The sequence below is a fragment of the Stenella coeruleoalba genome (genome assembly GCF_951394435.1).
Source record: "Stenella coeruleoalba genome assembly, chromosome: 18".
Taxonomy (NCBI): domain Eukaryota; kingdom Metazoa; phylum Chordata; class Mammalia; order Artiodactyla; family Delphinidae; genus Stenella; species Stenella coeruleoalba.
Genome location: NC_137164.1, coordinates 77,255,009 through 77,281,030, shown reverse-complemented (window position 1 = coordinate 77,281,030; position 26,022 = coordinate 77,255,009). Strand labels below are relative to the sequence as shown.

At 63.0% G+C, this 26,022-nt stretch overlaps 1 protein-coding gene across 4 annotated transcripts in view; it reads right to left on the bottom strand.

The window, feature by feature from the left end:
- Positions 1-26,022, bottom strand: part of MCF2L (MCF.2 cell line derived transforming sequence like) — a 124,839-nt gene that overhangs the window by 28,649 nt on the left and 70,168 nt on the right. For all 4 annotated transcript variants that reach the window (XM_079903041.1, XM_079903038.1, XM_079903040.1 and 1 more), the window contains 3 exons: positions 20,585-20,668; positions 17,398-17,512; positions 5,204-5,294 (listed from right to left, as the gene is read on the bottom strand). In XM_079903041.1, coding sequence (XP_079759167.1) covers positions 5,204-5,294; positions 17,398-17,512; positions 20,585-20,668 — 290 coding nt within the window. The remainder of the gene's footprint in view (positions 1-5,203; positions 5,295-17,397; positions 17,513-20,584; positions 20,669-26,022) is intronic.

Genomic DNA, 26,022 nt, shown 5'->3' with positions numbered 1-26,022 from the left:
CATCACCTACATTTACAAAACAGCTAAACGCAGTGGAACGCAGCAGAAGCTCTGTGGAACCCCAGTGCCTCAGGGAACGGAGTTTGAAAACACTCCCCACGTGCATGTGCATGTTACTTTCTTAAGTTTTGCTCGAAGTCACATCTACCCAGCCTGACTATACACTTGATTTCAAACAGAGCAGCCAAACCCTGACCAATAACACTTGTCTGATAGCAGTCAAAAAACACAAGTTTGTGTGATGAATATAGACTTGAAACTTGGTGTCTCAGTGCCAACAGATGAAAACCCTAGGGTCTGAATCAGACAGGCTGACGTGAGAAGAGGCCTCCCCTCGCTCCCAGGGTGGCTCCCACGCAGGTTGTGTGTGAGCACTGAGGATGGGGCCGTCTAAGACCCCCCCACCTCCTGGTGGACAGCGTGGAGACCGCCATAAACACCGCTATGGAAAAGACATTGAAGAACTCGGTGGGAAGGGCATCTCTTTGGTCAGAGGACGATCATGAGACCAAATGCTCCCCACGTCAGGGGAGCTGTCCTCCCCCAGAACATTCTGTGTGGACCTGCACTGCCCACCGGCCTGGACTCGGACCCCCAGCCACCGACCCCATCCGTAGGCGGCCTCGGCCCTTGGAAGCCCAGCCTCCACCGGCAGCGCAGGTGAGTTTAAGGGAAGCTGCCGGAAGACCTCTCCACGCACAGCCCGGGGCTGGAGGCGCCCTGTCCCCTCCACAGAGCAGCTCTGCTGAGCTACTCATCTTAGAAGTCGCAGCTCTTCACGAGTCAACGCTGGCCTCCCAAGGCACCAGTCCGTCCGTTATCCTCAGCCAGAGCGGTGCTATGACCCGACCCCCTCGGTGACCTGTGTTCCACCCCCTGCGCCCCAGGCCCCTCGGAAGGAGCCAGGCCCTGGCCCCCCGCCTTCCCGTCTGTTCCGAGGGGGCAGATCACCACCCCTCTGCCCAGACGAGGCCTCCTTCCCCTCCCAGCTCTCAGCAGGGTCACCTCAGCCGGGAAGCCCTCCTGGAGCTTGCTCTGCTCCCGCCTTCCCTGCGCTAGAGGTGCTCACAAGCTGCGCTTAGACCTCTAGTAACTGGCGCACGGTAGGACGTCACCAGCGTTGTTTAGGACGATATTATTTTGCTGCATTTGGAATATTTGCCGGATGACCTAAACATCCTGGTGCTTCAGATCCTTCAGTTGGTACCTCTTCTGCACACAGAAGGCATAGGCTTGACAAGCAAAAAGTGGAGCTCTGCCCCACGCAGACTAGAAACAGCTCTCACTGTGATTTCCTGCAAGGTGTGCTCTAGGGTACGGACTCAGCTGAGTCGGGCTGGCCCCAAACACAGATCAGCGCCCTCTGCTGCCACGTCCCCAGCTGCCCCCCGACCCCTCCACGAACTCCTGTAGTTTAGAAAAAGGGGTTCAATTTCAAATGGAATCCCAGAAGAGTATACGCAGTATTTTATGAAAGATACATCCATCCGAGGATGGTCCAAACCTTGATCCAACTGTTGGGCAAAGAGCAATGTTCGAGCTCTCAGCTTCAGGTCTCCTCCGTGGGTTGTGACCGTGAGCTGTGACAGGCAGACACGCACATCAAACTGACACCCGGTGAGCTGTCGCGGGCTCTGCTCTTGGTGGGGACACGGCAAGTCTGATTTTAGCGACACTGGACTTTGGACCCTCCAGTGCCTTATTTTTCTATTCCAAGCTGAGGTAAAGGCATCCAAAAAAAGGGAAAACACCCCGAAGTACAGAAATCTCAGCTCATGAGACAGCACACATGGCGGCTTAAAATAGCCCCAAATTTCAGCGCATTATGTAAGCGCCCAGGCTCCCTCGGGCGGCCACGCGTGTTTGCATCAACAGCCTCTTGCCTGCGGCCCGGGGCCGGGGTGGAATCGTTCAGGCTGGGCCGGTGCCAACAGATGTCCCCTCCTCAAGGGCTCTGGCCCAGCTGAAGCCAGCTGGTCTTCCGCCCAAGCTCCCCTGGATGAAAGCAAGGGCCAGCGAGGCTGGCGGTCCAGGTCCACAGCGGGGGATGGCGTCGTGGGCCAGCTCTGCCCCCTCCCGCTCCCCTGCACGGGGACAAGGTGCCAGCTGTGTCCCCACCACAGAGCCAGGGGGCAGCGCGGACCCCGCGCCTAGCTCAGAGGGGCACAGACCGGGAGCGGCAAGGCCCGGCCCCCTGCCACCTCCCTGCCCGTCTCCGGTGCCCTGTGTGTGTGCCCGGCACCTGGTCACGATGTCAGCCCCCTGCGCTCCACTAGTCCACACATTTCCTGCGATGTCCCCCTGCCCCCAGCACTTCCCACCGCGCCAGGCACACATTAAGTCTCAATAAATGTGCCGAATATATAAATAGAACTTTCGGCATTAATACGACCAGCGAATGCTTGAAACAAAAACCACTGGAGTTCAGCGAGGGTTTCCGGCCCTTCTGCTGGAAAGCGCCGGCTGCCGGGCAGTTCCAAGGCAGTGCTGGGGAACCCCAAGGCTTACAGGAGAAAAATTTATATTTTTATTGTATAAGAATCAGTGCAAACACGGAAACTCTAACTTTTTTTTTGTTTTTTTTTTGCGGTACGCGGGCCTCTCACCGCTGTGGCCTCTCCCGTTGCGGAGCACAGGCTCCGGACGCGCAGGCTCAGCGGCCACGGCTCACGGGCCCAGCCGCTCCGCGGCATGTGGGATCTTCCCGGACCAGGGCACGAACCCGTGTCCCCTGCATCGGCAGACGGACTCTCAACCACTGCGCCACCAGGGAAGCCCCTAACTTTTCAGTTATGATTTTCACAAAGTTTTGAAGATGAGCCAGCTCTCTTCAGAAATTCATCTCATTATAAACTGGATGAAGGGACTTCCCTGGTGGTGCAGTGGTTAAGAATCCGCCGGCCAATTCAAGGGGCATGGGTTCAAGCCCTGGTCCAGGAAAATCCCGTATACTGTGGAGTAACTAAGCCCGTGCGCCACAACTACTGAGCCCACGAGCCACAACTACTGAAGCCCGCGCTCCTAGAGCCCGTGCTCCGCAACAAGAGAAGCCACCGCAATGAGAAGCCCGCGCACCGCATCGAAGAGTAGCCCCACTCGCCGCAACTAGAGAAAGCCCGCGCGCAGCAGTGAAGTCCAATGCAGCCACAAAAAACCATCCAACCAACCAAGCAAACAAACAACTGGATGAAGAGTAAAGCTATGTTTACGCTCGGCCACGGGAGAGCCTGACCCTACACAGGCTACCCGGGGCCACTGGCGATCTCGATGACTACTCAGGTTGTAAAAATAATGTATCTGTTTCTTAGAGAACAACACTGCATTCGGAGAATCTCTCATTATCTGACCAGGAGTCGCTGACCAGCTTGAGAGAGATTCACAGCGCTCCTGTCTCGCCCGGGCCCGCTGGGTGCCGGCCACACGAAGGCGGATGGGGCTGGCCGTGGCCTCGAGGGCCCATGGCGTGCAGACAGAGAAGGAGGGTATCCTCCCGGGAAGGGGGGCCAGGCAGGGACTGAGTGCAGCCCTGCTCCAGGGTTGGGGGGCGCCAGGGGCGGGTAAGGGGGGATGGGTGGCAGCCGCCCTGGCGCTGGGTGAGGGCCCCCCAGGGTGTGGCGTGTGGCAAGGCCTGGACCCCACGGGATGCCCGTGACCATCACGGCAAAGCGCCTGACTCAGACGCCCGTGCACACCACGACGTGCCCGAGCGGTGGTTCAAACCACGGATAGACAAACGCAAAAGAACTGGGCAGATTACTGGACTCGAAAATGTTGTTATAACAGTGTTACCTTTTAAAACAGCAACACACTTGACTGGAAGCTTCTTGGCCGCCAGCTCAGGACTAATTTACTGAGTTATTGATTCAAGAAAAATGTGTTGTTAAGTCCTTTGTGCATCTGACCCAAGTGGCTTTTACAATTTAATCCTTAATTTGGGCTGTCAGGTGACGTCACGCGCAAACTTATTTTAAAATTTAAAATAATGAAACGGACGTGCTGGCTGTGAACTGGGGGTGGTACGTCAAAGTCCTCTGTGAGCTTCTAAGGACTTAAAAACAAAGGAAAGCTGACGATGAAACACTTATATACTATGTGAATACACTGCTTTTGAAACATCCTCAAGCGCTTTGATTTGTTGCAGACAAACGGTGACGTAGAGAGTGCGTGCCTGGTGGGGACGGGAAGCAGGGGCAGGGCGGTGAGGGAGTCGCTCTGTCAGGAGGACGAAGCGGGGACCGGGCAGCCCCAGGACGGGTTTGCACAGGACCCTGTCGGTCGTGAGCGTCGGGGCAGATACTGGGCCTGAAGCGTTGTTCAGAGGAGGTAACGAGGCAGCCAGGAGGAGGGATCAGTTCTCCCGCCACATCCAGACCCCAGCACAGCAACAGCCCCTCAGAGGCCAGAACAAGACCCAGAGCAAGAGCCTGGGGGACCGTCCCCCCACCGGGGGTCGGTCGGGGTCACTCTGCCTGCAGAGCAGCAAACTTCCCGGTCCTCTGGCTGTGGGGAGGCAGGGGTGGGTGAGACTCAGCCGGGGAGAAGCGCTCCGCACCCAGCTCGGGAGCCGGGCCAAGCCGCCGCCGCAAGTAAGACTGGGGGCCTTCTGCTGACTTCAGCTATTCCCGCGGCTAAAAACAGCACCGCAGCAGCGCAGACCAGCGGCTCTTCCGCCTGCAGTCTGCGGACCAGGAGGGTCTCCACGTGGCCATGAGGGCCACCAAGGACGGCTACTAGTCTGCCTTAGTCTAAGACTAAAGAAGAAACAGCCCGTTGAGAAGGAGAAGGTCACATAGGAAAAGCTATTCAATGTAATCCCCAAACTCGTAGCCTGAAGGTTTCCCTCGAGAATGACGCCACGGTGTGTCCTAAGCATCTCACATACTCAGCGTCAGAGACAAACCAGCTGGGGAGATGGCTGTCAAGTTATAACACAGGCCCCGAGAGTGGTAACCCACTTGAGAACACACAGGCATGCACACACACGTGCACAGACATGCACACACGTGCACACACACTTGTGCTCGCAACTCGAGGAACCCAGGGAGGGGTGGCTGGCCCTGCCCCAGGCCCCAGGCGGGTGCTCCGAGCTGGTGCCCCACCGAGCAGCACAGGCCAGAACCCAAAGTGCCAGCCGGCAGGAGAGGCTGCGCCACCCGCCCAGGAGGAGGGGGTGGGGGGCACGCGCGCCGTTACCGACACTTACCGCTATTCTCAGGATGGACGCCTTGACCGAGGTCCATTTGTCCTGCCTGCGGTCTATGACCAGGATGAACCCGATGCCAGCATCCTGCAGGCTGAGAGGAGGAGAGAGCCGCGCTCAGTGCGCCGCCGGAGGATGGGCCTGCCCTGCCGTCCATCTCCGGGAAGAGCTCGGGGCAAACCGGCTCCTCCTGTGGCCCTCAGCCTGCTCCACACACTGCCGGGGGCGCCGCTGCCAGGACAGCATCGAGCCACCTGCAGGGCTTCCCTGAGCTCGCGGGCACCTTCCAGGGCTCGCTCTGACCCGAGACGGACGGACAGACTCTGTGTTGTTTATTTCCCAGCCTGACACCAACCAGCTCACGGCACAGAGAGGTGGGCAGGACCCATGCTTCCTGGAGCCCAGCTGTTCAGTCAGAGCTGGTCATGTTGCCTTGCAAGTGGACCGGCCGGCCCAGCCCTTCACAGTGAGCCTATGACCCACACGCCACGTTAGTCCCAGCATCTGGGGTCCCTGAGTTCATCCACGACACAAAGTCGCTCTTGAAGGCACGGCCACAGCTCGGGGAGAAAAGCCCCGAGGCGCCCGGAGCTGCACGAGCGTCCACTGGGGACGGGAGACAAGATGAGGCTCCTTGCAGCAGGAGCATCTGAGAGAGACGCTGAGCACCGGTGACGACAGCCCCGTCCCCACAGCCTGACGCGGCGTCTGAGTCACTGCGGAGACCAGGAGGCTTCTCCCCTTGGACAAGCCCGCCACCGTGAGCCAGCTGCAGGGCGGCAGCGCCCACGCCAGCCAGGCGGCGCGGAGGAACGAGCGAGGGGCCGAGGCTCCGACTGGAGCTGCTGATTTCCACGTCTCCGAACACACCGACGGTGTAAATGAAAACCAGAAATACACGGCACACGTACAAACTACGTGGCTGGCGGCGGTGCTCTGCCTGCTGGGAACGTTATGTAACAAAAGCCAGAGCTGAGACAGCCCAAGTGCTCCGTGTCGGAGCAACACCGATGATGGACACACAGAGCCACGCCTGCACGGGAGCGTGCGCGCCGCTGTGTGTCAGCGCACCCGATGGTGAAAGGCTCCACCCGTTCAGCGTTACCTGCTCCACAGACGGCACAGGACTTCCGGGAAAAGCACAAACAGACGTCAGAGCGCGCACAGCCAGGCCCACACGGCGCCCCGACAGAACCGCCTTCTAACCGGGCTCAGCTCTCACGGAGGGAAGTTTTATTTTGTTTGCCACTCGGGCTTAAGTGCCAGGTACCTGGGATCACAGCTGCCTTGCCCCACCCCCCACGCCTGGCGGCCTCAGGGCCTGATCTGGGCGGGCAGGGCAGTGGAAGCTGAGACGGCCCCTAAGCCTGGTGCCCGCTCTGGCCGGGGCGGTCAGGAGCCTGGGGCGTCACGGGCACACGCCTTCCTCTGGGCAGCCCCAGGCGGGCTCCTGAGCCCTCGCAGCCTCGGCCATGGGAGCCGGGGCTCAGCCCGGCGCGAGGCGGCAGCGCATCGGGCGCCCGCGCGGCCCCGTCCCGTCCACTCGCTGGTGCCCTGCCCCTCTTGGCGGCCCCTCCCCCGGGGGGACAAGTCCCACGCAGCCCCCCGATGACACCGACCACAGCGGCTTCTCCACAGCCTGTGTCTGCACTCTGCCCCACCCTCCCTCCGTCTCACAGGGAGCTGCCCTGCGGTCCGCGCCGTGGGGCCGGCCCGGGTCTGAGGCCCAGCCGCCGGGATCCCACTCTTCCTGAGGTGCAGGAGACTCGCTTCCCCTGAGCAGGCGGCCACCCTGCCAGGCATGGGCCCCGCCGGCACAGGGGTCTGAGATGCGCTCCCAGACCACCCGCCCGTGGGGGGCTACCGAGAGGAGCACAGCCCAGGGGCGGACGCCACACGCGGGGACACGGGCCTGTCACCGCAAGCCGGGCCGGGCCATTCCTCGGCGCCACCTGGACGGGCCACTCAGCGAGAAGCAAAAGCGGGACCCGAACAGTGTCCACCTCCGGGGCTGCCGCGGGAGCAAAGCCTGACGATGGCGGCAGGCCCGCCGTGCGCCCTATTCAGCGGCGGCTGCTGTGCGGCCGTCTCCCTTCCCCCGGGACAGAGCTCCAGGAGCGCGGCCCGCCTCCCCATCACCCCTCGTGACTCCACGACAGGCCTCAGGGTGTCAGCTGTGGTTCTGGGCCCGGAACGTCCTCCCGTGGCCCCTGCGCTGACCCCGCTGCCCGCGGCGGCCTGTCACCCTCACGCACGAGCAGGGCCGCTGGCCTGGCCACTCACGGAGCACGCGGCCCCGGGCCTCGCGCCCCGCCGCCCGCGTCACTTCCACGTCCCCCTGCCGCCCCACCCCCGTCCCTTGGGGTCTTTAACTGGCTCTGTGCCTTTGAAAGCCTTACGGTAAGAAGTCCGTCACGACCTCAGGGGACAGCGCTGACGACAAACACGATGAAGACGCGAAGGCGCCGACGACACGATCTCTTCAAAAGAGAATTTCAAGAGAAATGTGAGGAATTTGCTGGCTCCACAGAAACGTGTCCCGGAAGGCGGGCTTCCCAGCGAGGCAGCGGTCGGGCCGGCAGCTCCTGGCTCCCGGTGTGTGAAAACACTCGGGCCAGAGCCCTGCGGTCATTCGCCTGCGGCCCCGCAGGTGCCCAGTGGGGTCGTGCAGGGAAGGTGCGGCCGAGGCCCCGCTGGGTCCCCCCTCCCGGCAGCCACTGCACTGAAGCCTGGGGCTGTTCTTCCCTCACTCCTCACCATGAGCCAGAGGCACAGAGAGGCTAAGCCGTCTGCCCAGAGTCACACAGCTGGGAGCACAGACCGGGTGGGGCCCGCGGCCTGGCTCCTCGTCCAGACCCCCCAGGCCGAGTCCACCCTGCGGGATAAAGCTGCCCCCCCTCCCGCCCACCCCTGGGCTGCCTCCTGTGTCGGGCCAGGCAGGGCGGCCCCAGAGGCGGAAGGAGACGATGCCCGTGCACCAGCACCTGGCTCGGGGCCACGAGAGCTCTCCTCCCTGCCGCTCTCCCGTCTCTGACCACGTTTTGGGAACGCTGGCTCAGAGGTGCACAGGCGTAACAGAAGGCACCTTATGTAAGGACGTAGGGACCCTCCAAGGCCCCCTCTGCCCACATGACTGCAGCCCCAGAGCAAGGCCGTGTGATCTGCCCAGCCCCCAGGAGCCAGGGCCCAGCACCCCAGGGTCCCGTCACTCCGCCCTCCACCGCTCTAAGGAGGGTCCCGTCTGCCCGTCTCCCGCGTCCGTGACCTCACATGCCCAGGGGAGAGGGAGGGCGGCTGACGCTCAGATTCCACAAGAGGCCAGCACCCAGGCTCCCTCGTGTGCCAGGCCCCGAGGTGACTGCGCTGAGGGTGGTGGCAGTGGGGGAAACTGCACGCGGCCCCGTGGAGGCACAGACGCCAGCCCGCAATGTCCCAACAGCCGCTCGGAGGGGCCCCTGGATGGCTGCCCGGCCGCTGCGTGGGGCTGACGAGCTCACTGCGGGCCCAACAATCAAAAAAGGCCCGGAGCTCACGCAGCATGGTGTCCTCTCTAACACCCCAGGCCTGCTAGCTCCTCGGGTGGCCCTGGGGAGCCGGAGGCACGGCCAGCTGCGGTCTGACCTCCCCTTCGTCGGGACTGGGCAGCATGGGGGCGGCCCGGGAACTGGGCTGGGCTGGAGGGTCCCCGCAGCGAGGCCGCGGCCACCCGGCGTCACCGTGACCAGTTCCTGCGTGGCTGCACCTTGCTCTCGGACCCAACACGTCACAGAGCAGGGACAGGCGGGGACACGAGGCCCGGCTTGGCCTCGCTCAGCCCGCGCGGAGCTCCCGGTGGGAAGGACCACGGCCGGGGTGAGGGTGAGCGTTCTCAGGGCCACCTTCACAGAGGCCAGCTAGGCCTGGCACCAGGCGGGGGAAACAAGCCCAGCAAGGGGGGCAGTGGGCCAGGCAGGCCCGGGAAGGAGGCGCCGGCAGGCTGGCGCCCATCCCAGCCCGGCCTGGTGGGTGGCAGTGCGGTGCATCCCCAGGGGCCCGTGGGACAGAAGGTCCCACCTCCTCCAGGAGCCCTGGCCAAGCAGCTGGGCCCTGCGGCTGGGCCAGCCCTCGGGGTGGGCAGGGGGTGGGCAGGCCAGGCAGGGGCCTGGGGTACGGGTGGAGGCTGCAGCTGGGAGTTGGGGGGCACAAGCCGGCCTGTGGAGCAAATGGGTCCAGGCAGGACCTGCCCCACCTTCCTGACCGCCCCTGCTTCCCCACCTGGCTGTACTTCTTTGCCCTTTCTTCTCTCTTTGCATCCCATGTTTTGACCCTGGTCTACAGAGGTTGCGAATGTTACAATTTTCTTTCCCTGTCTTCCTTTCGTAAGCGAAATGCCACAGCCCGTTTCCTCTCTGCCTGTGACTTACCTGCTGGGTTCTAACGCCGTGACTTTGAACGTAGCCCTGAGCATTCAAGCCTGAGCCTTTCTTTCCTGGCTGTCTCTTCCCTCTTCTTGTGATTCAAAAGCTGCCCCTGTTATCATATCACGTGTGCAATGCGGTTCTCTTAACGCTGCTCAGCTTTCCATCCCAGAAAGCACAACGGCAAGAAAAACGTCAGACCCTTTTAAAGAACTCTCTCACACTTGGTAACAGCACCATATCTGTCCTCAAGGCTACAGCAGCCCCGTCAGGGTCAGACGCACACGGGGAGAGCAGGGCCGGCCAGGGAGCCCTGACCACACAGCAGGGCTGTCGCCTCGTCCTCACGACCCAAAGGAAACAGTCCACCTCTTACAAAAACACAGGGATTTCTCCAAAGAGCCCGAAAACTTGCATTTTTTGTTCTTTATATTTGAGTTATTTTTTCCACATCAACATCAAGGTGAACATACTCAAGATTTGTTTGAACCGACATGTGTGCAGTAGTAGGAGGGTCTTTCTTAGACAACGGAGAGGTTAACGTGCAGCCCCGTGCCCCGTCTACAGGGACCCACCTGGCACAGAAGGAAACTGGGGTATGTACCTGGTTTTCAAAGACTGACTTTCATCTATCTCAAAACACAGCCTCCTCCAACAGATGACGGATGAACACAATGTGGTCCAGCCATGCAACGGAGCATTACTCAGCCTTAAAAAGGAAGGAGATCCTGACACCTGCTACGACACGGGTGAACCTTGAGGACAGTATGCTCACACCCCAGAGTGACAAATCCGGGCTGATTCCACTCACGCGAGGTCCTTGGAGGAGTCAGATTCACAGAGACAGAAAGTGGCCGGTGGGGCCCACGGCTCGGGGAGGGAGCGCTTCACGGGGACAGAGCTTCAGTTCTACAAGACGCCAAGTTCTGCAGTCTGCTTCACGGCACCGTGCGTGTAACACCACTGAGCTGTGCACTTAGAAACAGTTAGGACGGCGAGAAGTACGTGTATTTTCCCACAACTAGAAAATTACGTTGGGGGAAGAACCCACCAAGCACACAGCTTCCTTAAATACGTGAAAAAAAAAAGACACACGCACACACGCACACACCATCGGCCGCCTCCTTGTAACAGAGGGAACTGCTCCCCCGAGGGCACGCAGACGCCAGCACCACCTCCGCTAGTCCGGAATCCCTGCTACCTCGTTACCTGCCAGAGGCTCCACGTTGCTGCTGCAGCCCCAGCTGCCTGTCGTCTGGCTCCTGCCCTGCAAGTGGGTCCTGAGCTGTGCCAGGGCCGCCTCAGGCACGTCCTCTGCACCTGGAGCTGAAACCCTAGATGAGGAGGCCTCTGGGCGTGGCGACGCCCCATGTGCACGAGCTGCTGGGTGCAGCCTGGGCGCTCTGACGGCAGCGAGGGAGGGGCTCCCCAAGCCCACGCCCGCCCCTCCTGGGCTCCCCTCACGGGGACCTGTCGCTGTTCCCAAGCAGGGCAGGGCTGCACCCCTCCTCCCGGGCAGGTCTCTCGCCCTTCCCCCCACAGGTGAAGGGCATGGCCGCTGTTAGCTGGATGCCGCCCCATCACAGCCGCGTGCCCAACAGGTGGGGACGTCCCACCTCTGAGCTGCCCGAGATGGCAGCCACTGGCCCCTGGGAACTGCAGGACGGCTAGCCCGGCCCAGGAACTGAGCTTTGACATTTAGTTAGTTTCAATTTAAATGGCTACACGTGGCCAGTGGCTGTCGCGCTAGACGGTGGTGACAGAGAAAGGTCATTACGACAAAGGAAGAGTCCTGAGCCGGGCGGCCTCTGGCTCCACAGGAGAACAAGGTCGGGAGGACAGAGAGACAGGACCCCTGTGGAGAGGGTGTCCCAGCGGGCACGGGTCCCTGAGCTTCAGGCCACGTGGGGCAACGGGCTGAGCCAGGCCACCGGACAGCAAATGGACAGCACACGGCAAGGACGGCCCTTTACTTGCTAATTACGCGAGGCCAGAGAGCCTGAGAGCTGTTGCTAATTACGCGAGCTGCGGGGAAGGGTCACCCCCGGCCAGAGCGCCTGAGAGCTGTCACAAACGGGATCACCGTCAAGGTGTCCGGCCTCAGAACAGAGCACCACACCTGCCACGTGGGGGGCCAGGCTGCAGGAGGCAGAGGGGTGGTGGCCACAGGCTGGGGCTCACCTGCCCGGTCCATCCACACCCGAGGCTGCAGCACAGCCGCCACAGGACAGGCAGGGCGCCGTCTACGAGGACGCCTGCCACACGCCGTCGACCAGGAAGGGGCTGCGCTGTCCTGTCTTGTGGGGGGGCATCTGCACACGGACGGAGCGAGATGCTTGACTGTGGTTTCCTGTGGGGAGCGTGAAAGCTAACGATTTTTCACGTATGCGTTTGAGTTGCTCGGGACACGCTCATGCCACATTTTCTATCCTTATATTCAAAAGTCAGCTGAAAATTCACATGCAGTCACAGCCACAGCGAGAAGGGAGGTGCTGCCAGGGGCTCGAGGCAGGGCGAGAGGCAGCCTGGCTGCAGGGCTTGGCAGTAGGCGTGTCCCGAGCGCGGCTGGGGGCCTCAGAACGGCATTTACGACCCTGCTCCATCCCCACGCGTGCTGCCTTTCCCCGTCACGTAGTCCACACAACTGCCAAGTGGGGGCACGTGTGTGCACGCGTGTGGAGTGCACACCCGCTCCTATGCACGTATGAGCATTCGTGTGTGTGGTCTGTGAGGCACACCTGCATGCACACGTGTGATGTGTGATGCACACCTGTGTATGTGTGATGCACGCCTGTGTGTACATGTGTGTCGTGTGTGATGCACGCCCGTGTGTGGGTGACCTCTTTGCGTGCACCTCTCCTCGGGTGAACACGGCCCACCACGGAAGCAGATGGGAGATGTGTCTGTGTCTCCCGAGCAGCTGGGTGATCTGACCCGGGTCCATGGAAAGTTAGCGTCCTTATCGGCGTCCAGTAATCTAGGAGCCCCTGAGCTGCGCCGTCACCGGGCTGGGGAGGGCGGCAGCTGTGCAGCAAGGTGATCCTCGCGGTGTTATCTTCCAAACCCAGGGCGGGTAGGTGGGGGATGCCCCCAGGGATCCTGTGGGACTGCCGTGTGGAAGGGCGTCCGGGACGGCTAAATCTGTCCTTCAGAGAAAGGCCAGAAACCTACTGTCTCAGAGTTGGCAGCCCTAAGACCCTATGACCTTGCGTGTGTGAGTGCACGCGTGTGCCTGTGCATGTCTTGTATGTGTACACCGGCACCCACAGGGGAAGCCGCCAGTGACTGCCCTCAGCAGGAGAGAGGATCAGCTGGGAAGCTTCGGTTTTGCCACAGGGAGGGGTGAGAGGGGATGAGAGGTGGATGGAGGGGGGACCCAGACTCCAGAATCGCGAGGGGAGGGGCCCTGGAGCCCGGCAGCCTGGCTCCGTGACTCGCTCACAATTGACTGGGTGCTGGACCCAAGCCCTGCACGGCGACACGCGGCAGGTGCACATGAATCAAAAGGTCGATCTTGCTTTTTCTATTGGGCGACTTCCATCAGCACAAACATGCTGCGATCTCCCTCATCTTAGAAGAAAACCTCGTCTGCCCCGCCTCCGCCCCTCACTGACCATCTCCCCACCCCCCTCGAGAGCAGATCCTGGCAGGAGGTGTCCACGCTCCCTGCACTGGCTCTGATCCCTCTCCATGACTGAGGTTCCCCTGACTGACACCCCCCCCCGGGGTCCTGTGAGGACCATCCCCCCTGAGACACCACCAGGGGTCCTGTGAAGATCATCCCCCCTGAGACACCCCCGGGGGTCCTGTGAGGACCGTCCCCCCTGAGACACCCCCGGGGGTCCTGTGAGGACTGTCCCCCCTGCCAGAGGTCCCCTCACCTCCCGTAAGCCACCTCGGCGGGGGCTCCCCTCTCCCCACCCCCCATCCTTCACCCCTTTTTGCTTTGCTTTTCTTCTTTTGCAACCCACACTCCTTGCATCTCATTTAATTTTCTGAGACCATGAGCACAGGATTTTACCTGTTTTGTCCCCTGCCCGGTCCCAAGGGTGTCCAGCACCGGCCAACCCTCACAGCAGTGACCTGAGCAGCTCCCTCTGCCGCGTGCACCCCCCAACCCCCGGCATGAGTTCTGCTGAGGTCACAGCCACTCTTCGGGCAGGGCCTGGCGGTCACGGTCACATGTCCTTGGACTTGTCCCCACCGGCCTGGCAGATGGTGGTGATGGAGCCCCAGAGGAACCGCAAGCGTTGCAGGCATCGGCGTGGGAAGCCGGCCCCCGAGCCACGACGGGCTCCCAGGAGCAGCCCTGCGGTGCGGCCGCGGACCCGCCAGCTGAGAAATCACCAAGGCAGCCCAGTTTCTCTCGTGGCGGCATTTCCATGTTCACGTGTGTCTGGTGCATCCGGACGAGGGCTGCCCGGCAGCGTAAGGTTTCGAGATGACCCACGACTGTGAACCACATGTAACCTGGGGCTCCTGTCCTCCGCGTTTAATAACGGGACGAGAGCTACGCGCTGGAGGGTGTATTTTTCAGAGGACAGAGGGATGCTCGGGGCCGACCGCAGGAGTCAGCGCCTCTCAGAAGCAGCCGGCACGAGACCGTCCGTCCACGTGACCTGCGTTGACCTTTACAGCGCGCCGGGTCCCGGATCTCACCCTCCCGCGTGGAGGCCGTGCTGGCGCCGGGCTGTCTAGGGTAAGCCCGGCCCGCGCTGGGGGCAGGGGGGGTTCCCCCTTTTCTTGGGGCCGGCAGTGCTGGCTGCATCCGCCAGGCGGCAGCCCCTCCCTCCCTGGGTTCCCGCAGGAGGGGAGCCCTTGGCAGGCAGTGCCCGGCCCTGCTTGACCCACAGACACCGAGTGTCTCCCCCGCGCCCCGTGAGATGTGCGCTGAATCTTCTGGAAACGCAGCTGCCTGTGAGCTGATGGGCGACACCCTTCCGTACGCTTAGGAGGTCCCCCAAATCCGCCCTCGCTCGGGGCTGATCCCCCCACACCCCCGAGGAGCCCGCCCAACAGCGCTGCGGCCAAGGGCTCGGAACGCGGCCCCTCCCCGCCTGCCTGACAGCCGGCCGGGCAGCTGCCCCTCCCCCGCTGGCCCGGCACCCAGCTGCGAAAGGACGGTATCCGGTGCCGCCGCGGGGTTTCACTCTGTGTGAGAGGGCGTCGGGGCCACGGGACCCCCCCCCCCCGCCCCATCCTCCGTCAGGAGGAAGAGACGTGAACAGGACACACGCCGACCACCACGCCGCGCGCGGCTCCCTGGAGACGGAGCCCACGGGTCTGGGCTGCACACGCTCAAGCCGGCCCTGCGGCCAGGTCCACGGCACCAGAGCCCCGCCAGGTGCGAGGAGCCCACCGTTGCTCCTCAGCTTCAGGGGGAATGTGTTTCTTGCCCTTGCATCCGCGGGCAGGTTCTGTTTGAGACCTTGGAGACCAAGGTTTGGAGAGGTTCCACTGCACCGGGCTGAGAACCCCTTAAAGAAGGAGAGAAACACAGGTGCTGGTCCCACCTGAAGGGGAGGTGAGTGTGCTGCGGTGAGCGACGCGGGGGGAGCCTCAGTCCCGCCAGGCCGCGGGCTGACTACCAGCAGAGCTGGCTTTGCTCTCTGCAGACCAAGCCCACTTGTCCAGGAAATATTTACCAAGGAACCACCTGCTGCTCTCAGGACCTGCGTGCGGGGCAGACACAGACCAACACCGAGCTGTCAGGTAACGGGGACACTGCAGCTAAGCCCGTGAAGCCAGGGAGCCTGTGGGCCGGGCCCGGGGGGTGGCGGGTGTGACGGACGGCCTACCAGAGGAGGGCGCCTGCAGCCCGAAGAGGAAACACCGCGCCGAGGGAGCGCATCAAAGGCCCCGAGGCCAGGAGGCCTGAGCAGCCCCAGCACTAGCGAGGGTGGCAACCCGGGCGGGGAGGGTCCGAGAGGGCACAGGGGCCAGCCTGCTGCGTCCGGGAGAAGCCTCGCCTCTGAGCCAGACAGAAAGTGACCTCTGACCTTCCCAAACCCGAGAGTGACCTGAAACCTGAGATTCCCCCACAGGCAGGGGAGGGTCACCCCACCGCACCATCGCAGGTGGGCAGTGGGAGGCCACATATAGCGCCCCCGGGGCCCTTGTTCAGCCTGCACTGAGCGGTCCGGTCGCTGTGGCAACGGCGCCCGCCGACCGCCGAGCCCAGGGCCGGCCGCCGCCTCGGCTGGGGCAGCAGGGCCGTGCCCGTAGCTATGGAGAGGCTCACGGCAGCCTCCAACCGCAGGACTTCGGCCCATACGTCCCCGTGCAGGGGCCGGAGCGGGAAGAGACAGGGAGACGAGGTGGCAGCAAGGAGGCCGCGGGGGGTCTCCAGCCCCTGGACGCGTGCAGAGCCCGCCCGCCTTCGCCGATGCCTCTGAGTCATCCGACCCTAACCCCCCGGCCACGGAGATGGGCAGAAACCTCCGCGGAGCGCAGGCAGCCTCTGTCACGGCTCACGGGTGTCAGACTGAGAACAGTGCCTCGGACTCCTCCCCGGGCAGGCTTACTGCACCGTGAGCTCCACTGCCTGGTCGGAGACAGGCCTGGGGACCACGGGAGATGGGGGAAAAGACGGCCACAGCGGGGACAAGAGGCATGGGCTGGGGGGCTCACAGGGCGGGGGAGGAGGGCCACGCCTCACCTGGACGTGGAACGCCCACCCCTGGGAGATGTCATGGAGGGGAGCGGGGGAGCTGGCCACAAGCCCACCCCCCGGAGGGCCAGTGAGACCCCTGGGGGGGCCCACGGTCAGCCACCAACAGCCGCCGTCTCCTTGTTAAGTCACCGGACTGCCTGACACCGGTGCCGAGTGCAGCTGCCCTTCCTCTTGCTGGCCTGTCCCCGGTGTCCCACCGCCAAGGCTGTGAGGCTTTTCTGCGCCTCACTGCTGGGCACGCCGAGAGCTGGACCCACCGTGCCGGGTCCCCCTCCCCCAAGGACACCCCCTGTGCCGCTCCACGCGGGCAGCATCCACCTTCCCGCCACTCTCCAGACCCCTGAACCTACTCAAGCATCGTCCCCCGAGGTCCAGGGGCCTTGTCCGTGGCCTTCCTGGCTGTAACTTCAAGGGAGAAGACAAATGGAGATGTTTGCAGGATCGCATGGCCAGCCCGAGGGGCCCTCAAGGAAGGCTACGCACTCCCAGGACAGTGGCTGAACCTCCCGCCTCAGCTCGGCCACCCAGAGCCTGGCCCAGCAAGTTGGGTACAGAGAAGGACGGAGACGGTGGCCACCATAAGCCAACCCTAACAAGAGACCCTGCCCCGCGGGACCCAGGGCGCGTCGTCCAGCTCCCTCTGCCAAGTGACCTTCACCACCCACGTCCATCGGGAGGGCTCCCCCAGCTTAACACCTCCACCCCGCAGGCATCTGGAAGGATCTCCCCCAGCCCCCCGGCACTGATCGGTGCTGACGGGACGACACTGACCAGCACCTTCTGTAGGACAGGTGTTGGGCGGTCAAACTCACTGTCGGGTCTGTTTCCCAGATTAGACTTAATTCACCGAGCTGTGACCTGCCTTCTGAAACCCGACGGAGGGAGAGTCTGACGGCACCCATGCCCCCAGTGCCTTAGCGGGGCAGCCGCTCGTCCGCTGGGCGGGAGGTCGGCAGCCTCACCCCTTCCGAGGGGGGATCCCCAGGCAGCATCAGCCCCCCTGCCCCTCGGCTCCTGGGTGCCACACCGCCCAGCGTGGCCGTGGGCTCGGAGGAGGTCTCCCTACCTTTCTGAAGGACGGACCCAGTTCTGCTTGTAATGAAACAGAGTGACCCGTCCACACGCACCTGGGGATGCTGGTGAGATAGGTCATGACATTCTGGAACTCCTTGTCGGGGACGTCGCCGAAGGCCGGGTAGTCGGGGAAGGTGATGACGGGGCTGCCGTCCTGCCCCCGCCCACCTGGGGAGAGAGAAGAGCTGCACTCAGCACGGGGGGCGTGGGGACGCTGCTCCCGGGTGTCGGCAGGACAGTCATTTTCCAGAAGGAAACTCACTTCCCGTGTTTTGGGTTTTTTTTTTGTTTTGATGTGGACCATCTTTAAAGTCTTTATTGAATTTGTTACAATATTGCTTCTGTTTTTACGTTTTGTTTTTTTGGCCGCAGGCATGTGGGATCTTAGCTCCCTGACCAGGGATCGAACCCACACCCCCTGCACTGGAAGGCGAAGTCTTAACCACCGGACCGCCAGGGAAGTCCCTTCCATGTCTTTTATTATGAGAGAAATGTGTGCTCTCGATGGGAACATTTGGAATGAGGTGATGAGCTGAAGCAGGTACCCGCTATCCTGCCGCCGCCGGAGCATCGCGGGAGCACGTTTCCTCCCAAACCCACTTCCGTGCGCTCTTGTGTGTGACGGACCGCGCTGAACAGAAAGCTGGCATCCTGCTTCCTTCCTGACGGCGTGGACGTTTTCCACGCTCCACAGGTGACGTGAAGAACATTTAAACATTGCACGTGCCACCAGGCTGCAGCCCGACCGCCTGGGCGCCCTGTGGCGACTTCGGGTAGACAGTTCCTGTCTGATGGGAGTCATCCCTTCGGCACCGTGTGTGGGGAGGTACAGGTGGAACCGGCGGGGGGGGGGGCACTTTTCCCAGGGGAGGTGCACCCGACACAGTTCCCGAGGGAAAACGAGGCAGTGGCCTGGGATCTGGGAAGGTGAGCACGGCTCCCCAGGGCCAGGCAGTCGGGAGGGCAGGCGTGGAGATGCAGGCTGGGATTCTGGGCCGAGCTGTCCCACCGACGACCTGGGCGGCAGTGCAGAGGCCAGGAGGTGAGGCCAGGCGTGGTCTGCTGCCAGCTGGTGCCCTGCGCGGCAGGAGATGGCCACCTCTGCTCCTCTGGGGCTGGGTCCTTCCCTCTTCCCTTTGAACCGAGGCTGGCCTGGCCCATCCGAGGTGGCAGAAGTGATGCCGCGTGACTCTCAAGGCTGGTCTGCAGTGAACTTGCAGAGGACAGCCTGACACAGGCGAGCACCTGGGGCCCCTTACAAGGGCAGACCCGGTTGACCCCTGAAGACCTCTCACTCTGTCCACACCAGCTGCTCTGGTGTCCACTGGCAGCAGCTGGGCAGTTCTGGCCGTCACTCTGGGGGGTGCTGGCCTCCGGTGGGTGGGGCTGCTCTACGTCCTACAATGTGGGACGGCCCCACGGGGGAGCCGTCCCCCCAGTGTCAGCGGTGCTGGGCTGCGAAGCCAGCCACCCCGACCTTCGCACACGGACACCCCGGCAGGAGGTTACGGCAGTTTGGTCCAGGGCAGGCAGTGGGCACCGTGATAACTGGCCAGGGCGTCCTCACGTTGGGAGGCGGGCAACCCGGGTGTCCTGGCGGGTGGGGGAGGGATGGAGAGGACGAGGGCCACCTCCGCCCCGGGCTCTGCTTGGCCAACCCGCACGGGGTGTCCGCAAAAACCCAGGACGCTCCAGCTTTGTTCCAGACGCTGAAGCTCGGGATGTGTTGTCTTCTAACCAATTCCCAGACTTGACGACGTGAACCAACCCGGCCCGTCGGCTCGCGCCCTGCAGGTTGGGATGGCGGCGGGCTTGGTGGTCCTCAGCTCAGGGCCTTGCCACCCGCCTGTGGGCTCGCCTGAGCCCGGGGTCACCTTCCAGCCTCCCTCAGATGCTGGCGGAACCCCCTCCCGTGGCTGTAGCGCTGGGGTCGCTCTCTGCCCCCCTCGGCCGCCTACCCTCCTCCAGACACCCCCGATAGCCCAGGCCGGCAGTAGGGTATCTCGGTCACATCAGCTCCCTTGTCCTTGGCCCCCCGTGTGCTGGGGGACCTGGGGCCTGTGAGGCCCAGTGGTCAGTGACCTTGTAGCCGCCGAGCTGGGGCCGTGGTTACTTCCGCAAAACCCCCTCCCCGAGCACCCGGCGGCCTCTGAATAACAGGAGGTGTGTCTGGGGGTCAGGGCCCCCCTGGGGTCTCCTCCTGAAGGCAGCGGGTGAAGACCTGAAGGAAGGTCAAGGTCATGACCCTGTCCTGTTGGGGACTTTGGTTTCTCAGAAGGACACCCCGCTCTCTCTCCGTCCTCCATGAGGTGGGCACCCCTCGCGGTGCCCCCCCAGGAACAGCAGGAGGCCGTCTCTGCTGACAGACCTCAGAGGCTCAGCTTTCCTGCTCAGGGGGCTCAGGCCTCGAGGTTTAACCCCCGAGCGACACCACGGGTCCATGTGCAGGGGGGCAGGTGGGCCTGAGCCACACAGGGCACGGCCTGGGGAGCAGCTCCTGGCACCAAGGGGCGGGCAGGGGAGCCCGGGGGCGCAGGACTGGCTCTCGGAGCTCAGGAGAAACCCCAACCTGCTGGCCAGGGGAAAGGGCTGCGAGCAGGGGGCGGCCCCTGACCGACAGCACAGCGAGCCTTGGGGGGCAGGCCTGCCCGGTGGAGCGGCGCCGCCCTGCTCCAGGCACTGCTCTCGCGCAATGCTCACGGCCTTTGCGGGCCCGAGGCACCAGCACCCTGGCCGGCCGGATAGGGCAGCAAGATGTCCCTGCAGGCTGGAGACAGAGCCCGGATCCCAGGGGAGGTGGCAGGTGGACAGGGGCTGGAGATACGGAGCGACCCCAGGACAGGCTTGTGGGCAGTGCCGGCCCCTCGCCCTTGTCGGTGGCGCCCCAGGGGCTTCTCCCAGAAGGCGGAGCCACAGAAGCGAGAGCCCAGGCCCTGGACACTGCACGGGGGCGACTGTGCCACACCTGCACCTCCTCCCTGTCCCAGGAGAGCTCTGGAATCCAGGAGACCGCAGCCAGGAGCAGCCGGGCCACGCCCCCCTGGGGACCCAGCTGGCCCCTGGCCGGCATTTGCCGGCTCTGAGCTGCCCTCATCACAGGCATCGGTGCAATGGGGGGCGGGCCGCACCGCACGGATTGTCCCCAGGCCCCACGACGCGGTCACGGAAGGCCAGGAGGCCGACCGCCTGGCGAGCAGACACTCCCCCGCCCGCGTCACACAGCCTGGCCTTCGCACTCACCAGACAGGTACGCAAAGCGCTTCTGCAGCTGGTCCTGGATGTCGGCAGCACAGAGCGGGCTGATGTCGTGGTGCATGATTTCATCTGCGGGGAGAGCAGAGCAGACGGAAACACGCTGTCATTTGGAGGAAATGGCCTCCCGAGCTACGTCTGGGTCAGCCCCACCGCAGACACTCGAGGGTCCAGCGGTCACGGGCCTGGAGAAAGGGATTCCAGTTTCCAGTAGAGAAACCTTTGTTTCGCAGAGCACAGAAAGCTGTGCGCTGAGTGATTCATCAGTATTTAAAGCGTGGTGTGTGTCAGAAGCACAGAGAAAGGCGGAGGGAGTGGAGGAAGGGACAGGGAGGGACACGGGGGGACAGAGGGGGACACGGAGGGACAGAGGGGGACAGAGAAGGACCGGCAGGCAGAGGGGAGGTGGGGGGAGTGGGCCAGGACCGGAGCTGGAGGACTGACCCCGAGATGACTGCTGGGGGAGCAGACACTCTTTGGTCTGAGAGCACCTACCGACATCCTGGGAGTGGCTGGGCCACCCTTGGGGTTCTCGCCTGCTGTCTATGCAACAACCCACTGGTCAGAGTGGAAACCTGGCCATGGCAGTGGGTTCAGACATACATGCCTGGAGCCTCACCCCAGCCTGACACTGACCCTGAGCAGGGCGCTGAGCCCGGTACCGACAGCCACAAGTCCTAGATCAGGGCCCCGAGTGACCCAGTCACAGCCTGGAGGCGTTGACCAGAAGCAAAAGGTTTAGCAAGACTCCTGGTGGAACCCGGACACGGCCAGGGTCTGGGTCCATGCGGGGGCGCCAGCAGGTGGCCACAGGGCCGGGCTGCTGGGGGGCCCTCGCGGACCTGTGTCTCTAGTTGCTGCGAGGTGGGTACCACGTGAGTGACGGCCCACGTCTCGTGTCTCCAGACCCGGGTGTCCTGGAGAGTCTGCAGCCTTCAGTGTTGACACAACTTCTCCACAGAGACTACAACTCACAAATGGCTTAAGAGTCAGCTCTCCTACGCCCAGAAGAAGACCCCGGCCCCCAGGGCCTGGAGATTCAGGTCACGGAGACAGTGGAACGCCCTCCGAGCGGATGAGCCTCCGTCCTGCAGACCAGTGAGCGTGGGCAGGTGGCACAATTAAACGCACGGGCGGGTCCCCAGATCCCGGCTGTCATCTGTGGAGCTGCCGAGACCCACGGCTGGCTGCCCCGGGACCGCCTGGTGCCGACGAGGACGTGACGGGGGCCGTGTCCACTCATCCCGACACAGCCGCAGCCGTTCAGGGTCAGGGACCGAATGACGGGTCACACTCAGAAAACTCAGAGGCCACGACTCTGCCGGTTCCACGGGCAGCTCGGGGCCATGCCACCTCCCCTGTGCAGGGAAACGTCTCACCAGTGGCTTTCTTTTGTGGGAGAAAAACAGGGCTGGAAACAAGTGCTAAAAGAAAACCTGAAATGTTTCAAATTCCAGACGAGGTGGTTTATGGCCGTCACCCTCATTTATTTAGAACACGTCAGGTGCAATGGACGGGCAGCTGCACCGGAGGCTGGGAGGCCAGACTTTATGCTGCCCTCACTGTCGAGCATGGACCCTGTTCTCCTCAAATCCGGCCTCTGCCCGCCGGGGACAAGCGCGTCATTGAGACGGACCCCCGGGGAAGTGGGGTCGCCCTCAAGCTTGGAAAGGAGGCGCCCAGGGCTGCAGAAAACAGCACGGACGCTGCTAGCTGGCAAGTCCCCAGACCGGCGTGGACGCTGGGACGGGCAGTTCCTCAGGCCTCGCAGGACTGCCCTCAGCTCGCAGACCCCCCCGGACCACATCGAGACTCCGACGGGCATTTCTGCAGAGATTCTCAGACCTGGTTTCGAGCAGCTCCGAGCGGCAGGGCCTTCACGTGGCCCCTCCAACGAGCACACTTCCTCCTTCCTGAGCTCGCTGTGGACACCAGAGCTGTCCGCCCTCCGTGTCCAGCTCCCCCGGACGGCAGGCGGCTCCCCACGTACTAGGGGCACAGTGGCTACCCCTGACCACCCCTGCCCTTTCTCACTGTCTGGACCACCGTCCATGTTAAGCTGCTTCCACAGAGGGACGCGCTTGGGGCCGCCGCCCTGACGTGCTTCGAGTTCCCCGACCAGCCGAGGTCCTGCCAGGCCCGGGGTCTCTGTACAGGCTGCCCCTCTGTGATGCTTCTCCCATCCCTGTTTCCTGGTCCAATCCTACTCAAGATGTCACCGAGATGCCACCTCTTCGGGGCGCCTTTCTCCGCCTCCTAGCCTGGCGGGGGCCTCACAGCACCCTGCACCCCCGCGGAGGGCACCAGCCGGCCCACTCCCAGGGCAGGAGCCCAGAGAACTCGTGCTGAACGGACAGACGATGACTCCTCAGAGCTTCACGTGGAATCTGGCTAATCTGGCAAAGTTCGTTCTGACTTGCACACAGGCTGGTTCCAGAATTTCTGCCCGTTGCGGGCCCCGCGGGTGCAGACCCCTCACCACGGCAGCCGCGCCCCAGAACCCACCACCCGTGAATCTTCTGGGGCAGAACTAACCTAATATTGTGCCTTAGATCAAATGACCCAATTTAGGTTTGAAGGTAGGGTTACTCTGCACACGAGGTCCATTCAGACAAATGGACCGAACAAAACCTCATACGTGTTAAATGGTCACTGGCCGCCCCTCAGAGAGCTGAGAATAACCGAGCAGTTTCCGGCCGCCATCGGGGCACATGGTGCTTGTCACGCGCCCTCCGTGGACAGCAGGCACTGCGGCGTCAGGCACGCACTGCTCTTTCTCCCTCAAAGGCTGGGGCCTCGTCCACGATATTTCATCCTGCACTCGAGCGGCAGGTGGCGGCCGGTTGAGAAGGAAGTGGAGGTACCCGGCCTGGCCCATCTGAGGTCTGGGACGGGAAGTGGGGTCGCCCTGCCTGCCAGGTCAGGGTCAGGGTCAGGGTCAGGGGAGGCCCAGCTCCTGCACAGACCCGCTCTGTGTGCACACAATGCCCCACAGATAACCACCCGACAACGACTTTCCTGTCGCCCAGACGTAAGCGGAGACTCCAGGCAATTACCCAGCACAGAGTCACTCTGAGACGGGAGGGGTGCAGTGGGGAGAGGACAGCGCTTCCCTTCCGACTCCCGCAGGGTGGGGGCCAGGGGCGGGGTCTGCAGGTTGGCCTGGTCCCTCTGGCACCAGCTCTGGGAGCCCGTCTGGAAGTGTCGCTCTGTCCGGAGCACCGCAGGGGACAGAGGCCCGCTCCCTGTCAGAGGCCAGAGGGAATGACCCCTCGCTGAGCTCACGACATCTCAGTGGTGCGGGGACCCAGCTCAGTTCTACATGAGGACAAAGGGGAAGAAACATCAACCGCTGGAATCTCTGGCCACGAAGTGGTCCCCTGAGTCCTGGTCTGCGCAGCAATCGGAGAGTCCGGGGGAGGGGCACCACCCTTTTATCTTCACACCGTTTCATCTTAACACAATCAGACTCCGGCAGCAAACTTCCTTCCTCTGGCAAACTGACTCGCATATTTTCTTTCTTTTAGGACGAGGATTTCACAGTGCAGAGCAGGCTGCATCTGGCCCGCGCTGCCCATGGGAAGGGCCTCCGAGCGGCACCGTGCATGCCAGCGCTGCCTTGGGCCGAGAACACGTGCAGGGTTGGGGCTCGAGAGACGCAGGGCGCGTGGACCCTGAAGATCCATGTCCCGGTGGCGAGGGTCTGGGTCAAGGACGCCCGCGGCGCGTGCAGAAGCCTGGCGTTCGTGTTCGAGGCTGGTCCCCGCCTTGCTGAAGGGGGGACAGGAGGCTGAGAAGGGCTCCGACGGAGGGGTCGGCAGCTGGCAAGAGGCCCTGGGCCGCCAAGTCCACTGAGTCCGTCACGAGCTAATTCTCTTCCTTGTTTATATCTGGCTGCACATCCACACCCGAGGCTTTTGTTTATTTTCTGTCAAAATACACCCGTGATGCCCTTTCAGAGTCCGAAGTGGAGAGTCCGTGGGGTGGCCTCACCATCCCGCGTGGGTGGGATTCCTAGTCTACCGAGACCCCACCCAGGAAGCCCCAAACCAGAGCAGAGCGTGTGCGGAGGGATGGCCGCAAAGAGGCGACTCCAAGCTGGGGGACGAGGATGCCTGGGGCTCCAGACAGGCAGGGACCCATCAGCTCCCCAAGTCCCTGGTCGGGCGGGAGAGGCATCTCCATGGCAACCTGTAGTCCACGGGACGGCTCTGGGGTTCAGCCCTCCGGGTGTTGGAGATCGACACTCACTCGGGCTGAACCCTCCCTCACAGGCCATCCTGGGTGTTTCTAACAAGTCACTCGTTCCTGGATTAGGGACAAACATTTCACGTCACGTACGATGCGTCGTTACCTCAGTTCATCCCTGTTCTCCCCGATTTCCTGATCTCAAGACGTGAATCCTTATGTATTTTAAAATAAAAGGCCCCATGTGAGAAGATGCTTAACCAAACTCGTGCTCAGGGAAGCCCCATCCTCAGCAGAGGGGTTGGCTCCCAGGCACCCCCGGCGGAGCTCAGGGAACCAGCCAGGGCCCAGCTGGCGCCGTAGGAGCTCTTCCGCGTGGGCGCCAGGGACAAACCCTGAGCAGAGCCACGGGAGGCCCTGGGGGACCACAGCGGGCACCAGCTGTGCAGACGAGGCCCCGCGGCCTCCTGCCATCCAGGCTGCAGACCTGCATCTTCCGAGGCCACGGCCCACTCGGCGTCGTGTCTGCAGCTCAGGCTGCGTGGGAATGACCCCTGGGGCCTCGGCGGGGCTCTCGTAAAACCCTCATCCCGCCCTGCCCCGCCGGCCATGGCCTTTTCGATCGATCTCAGACGAGTGCGGGCTTCTCAAGGCCACCCGCCCGCGGGGCTGGCGCTGATCAGACCCTCCTTCCGTGCGCTGGACAGCCAATCAGAGGCCAGGGCTCCCCGGACGCGTCTCCATCTGCCCCTTCACCGACACCCGTTCTGTGAAGGTTCTGGACGTCAGAAGAGACCACCTGGGCACGTTTCACAGCCTGGCTCGTGGATATTCACGCCGCACGCTTGGCGGTTTCAGAGCTACAAACAACTTCTTGAAAAACAGCTTTTGGAACCCTGTCCCGTAGGGTGTCAACTACATCACCTCCGCCACGTCCCGGGCGACGCAGGGCATGGCAGACACCTGGCTTAGACGTTGCACCGCCTGCCGATGGCAGACGGCTGAGCCCTAGCGGGCCTCAGAATCCTCTCTAACACAGGCTCCAGGCAGCTCGCCAAGCACGCGGAGACCTGCCCCGACCCGCATCAGCGACCTGCATCAGCGCATAAGCGACCCTCACACCCATGGGCCCTCACGCCAGCACGGAGCATTTTCCAGGGGCTCCACTCACAGTGGGGGGCTCCAGACCTTTACTTCTCTGCACCTTTGTCAGAGCCCCTCCCCAGTCGGGGAGAGAA